The following is a 2,398-nucleotide window of genomic DNA, read 5'->3' as shown; positions in this document are numbered from 1 at the left end:
CTCCTTGACTAAAAGCAAACATTTTCATTTTTAAGCTGAGTGGTAGGTACTCAAGTATTAATGTATTATCCTTTAGAACTCGTTGAATATCTTAAGTTTATATATAAAAGACTAAACAAAGGTCTAGCTTAGCAGAGGATAATGTAGCAAATGAGACTCACAGGAACTCTGTCAAGTTCTCCTAATTTTGTGGCATGGATCTGAAGCAAAGCCATGGTGGGAATCAGGCATCAGGAGTGTCACCCCAACCCTCAATTCTGAGGACAGCTTCAAAAGCAAGGATTGAAATGTCATCCACTCTCTTTCTCTAAGAGTCCCAGAGCCTGAACCTACCAGTTTCTCCTTTGTGCAATAGGCTGGGAAGTCCTTTGACAAGATGTCTGCATATTGCATCAGCACCTTCCCAATGGTCTGAGAAGAGGAGAAAAGGAAAGGGAACTCTTAGCTCTTCTATGGGGATCTTGCCTAAGGTGGCACTTCTCATCACAGAACAGTAACAGCAGGGAGGTAAAGGGGGAATCTCACAGTACGGGACAAAGCTCCCTCTCAATCACAGAACAGCACCAAGACAGAACCATCTGTCTGCCCCAGAAACAAGCAAAGGAGAATGGGAGTCACAGGAGGCTCTACCTGGAGGCCACAATGGAGAGGTGCTGAGCTCAGGCCTGTGATGAGACTGTGAGTGTGGTGGTGGTAAGCGGGAGGGAGTAGGAAGGGTTATGGTCACCTTAGCAAACCTCCTCATGTAGTGGGCAAGGATGCTGGGGTCTGGGCATTCCAGCTTCCGGATGATCTCAAAGCTCTGATTAAGTTGTGTGAAGACATCCACCACAGAGCAGGAAAAGAGTGCATGCTCTGATGTCTGCTGGAACTAAGGAAGACCACACACAGGGTCACCATCCACAGCTTCTATCTTTTCCCAAGCTTGTAGAGTTTGAAAAGGCTCTGACCCAGCAAGGGTGGCTAGTGGCCCTCAACAGCCCTCCTGTGAACTCCACAGGACAGGCATAGCCATCCTGGCTAAAGCCCAGTAACTTCTGCCGATAGCTAATTGCTGGGAGACCTGGCCTGGACCCTGTGCAGCCAAAGCCCCTGACTTACTCCATCCTTCTTATCTCGCTCCAGGGCCCCATGCAGGAATTCCAGGGATACATCCTCATTCTCATCCAGCCATTGTAGCACAAACTGCTCAAACCACCTGCAGTCAGAGCAGGAGAACAGGGGGTTAGAACTCGTGGTTGGACTATGCCATTTCCTGACAGCTCCACTAGACTGGGATCCTCTGGATGGCAGGGCACAGTTTAACACTTTTCTCTGTCTACAGTGGTACCTGGAACAGGCAGTACCCAAGACTGGCTTGTTGAAATGAATTGGGGATACTAGCCCTGCCCACCCAGAGGGCCGTCTTCCCTTCCCTGTGTAGTGCCCACATGATGACTCACGCTGGGTACTCAGGCACCTGCCCCTGGAGGACAGGCAGATCCCGCACGTATTCATTGTGGAGCCATTTCACCTTGAAGTGCAGGTTCATGTAGTCAGCACTCTTACACAGGCGGTCTTTCTCATGCTCTAGTGGTAGGGAGAAAGGTTGGGTCAGGTCCCAGCAGTAGAGTCCATGGTTCCTGAGCCTTCCCAAGGCAGCAGATCTGGTCAGGCAACTCCATCAGATGTCCTAAGACAAGGGTGACTCCAAACCTCCTTCTCACAGCCATCTCTCCCCACCAGTGTTCTGCTGAGCAACTCTCCACAAGCTTTGCCCAAATCTTCCTCTAGAAAGACTAAGCCAGACTCCCAGATAAAGTCTGCAGTCTTTTTGTTCTAGCATTTGGAAGTGGTCTTTTTGCTCTAGCATCTGGCCTCTGGTGAAGAGGACGAGAAAGGGCCATGAGTGCTGATGCTGATTAGTAGGGAGACTGCCCATGACTGTAGAGGGCAATGGTTTTCCAGGGCCTTTCTGATCATGGTAGTTGAGTCATCCTTCAGACAGGCTTAAAGGCAGAGATGAGCAGGTGTACATGGCATGAATGGGTCAATGACAACTACAGAGACAAGGAAAATCAAACTGGGCCAAGTTGACAGAGCAGTTGGGCAGCCATGGTGTAATGGAATCTTGAGGCAAACTGAAGGGCTCTAGGGCAGAGCTGAGACACTGCAAAAATGAATTCTTAGGGAAGTATGCAAATATGAATAGTCAGTTTGGAAACTATGGAAACACAGCCAGATGAAAGGACATATCATGCTGCAGAAAATGGGGCACTTATTATGAACTTGAAAAGTCATCTTGCTGAATCTCCAGAGCCTTCTGGAAAATCTAGGACAAAGATAACTCACAATTTGCTCAGAGTCTGGAGCACTGGCCACACCCATAGGTTCTCTTCATCTACCCCCTTTATAGTTG

At 48.7% G+C, this 2,398-nt stretch overlaps 1 protein-coding gene across 2 annotated transcripts in view; it reads right to left on the bottom strand.

The window, feature by feature from the left end:
• UNC13B (unc-13 homolog B (C. elegans)) overlaps positions 1-2,398 on the bottom strand; it is a 252,964-nt gene that overhangs the window by 9,443 nt on the left and 241,123 nt on the right. For both annotated transcript variants that reach the window (XM_011980107.1, XM_011980108.1), the window contains exons 26-29: positions 1,443-1,569; positions 1,102-1,198; positions 728-871; positions 334-411 (exon numbers count right to left, since the gene is read on the bottom strand). In XM_011980107.1, coding sequence (XP_011835497.1) covers positions 334-411; positions 728-871; positions 1,102-1,198; positions 1,443-1,569 — 446 coding nt within the window. The remainder of the gene's footprint in view (positions 1-333; positions 412-727; positions 872-1,101; positions 1,199-1,442; positions 1,570-2,398) is intronic.

Source organism: Mandrillus leucophaeus, unplaced genomic scaffold (genome assembly GCF_000951045.1).
Source record: "Mandrillus leucophaeus isolate KB7577 unplaced genomic scaffold, Mleu.le_1.0 Scaffold208, whole genome shotgun sequence".
Lineage (NCBI taxonomy): Eukaryota > Metazoa > Chordata > Mammalia > Primates > Cercopithecidae > Mandrillus > Mandrillus leucophaeus.
Note: the sequence above shows the minus strand (reverse complement) of the source record. Positions and strands in the feature narration are given on the sequence as shown.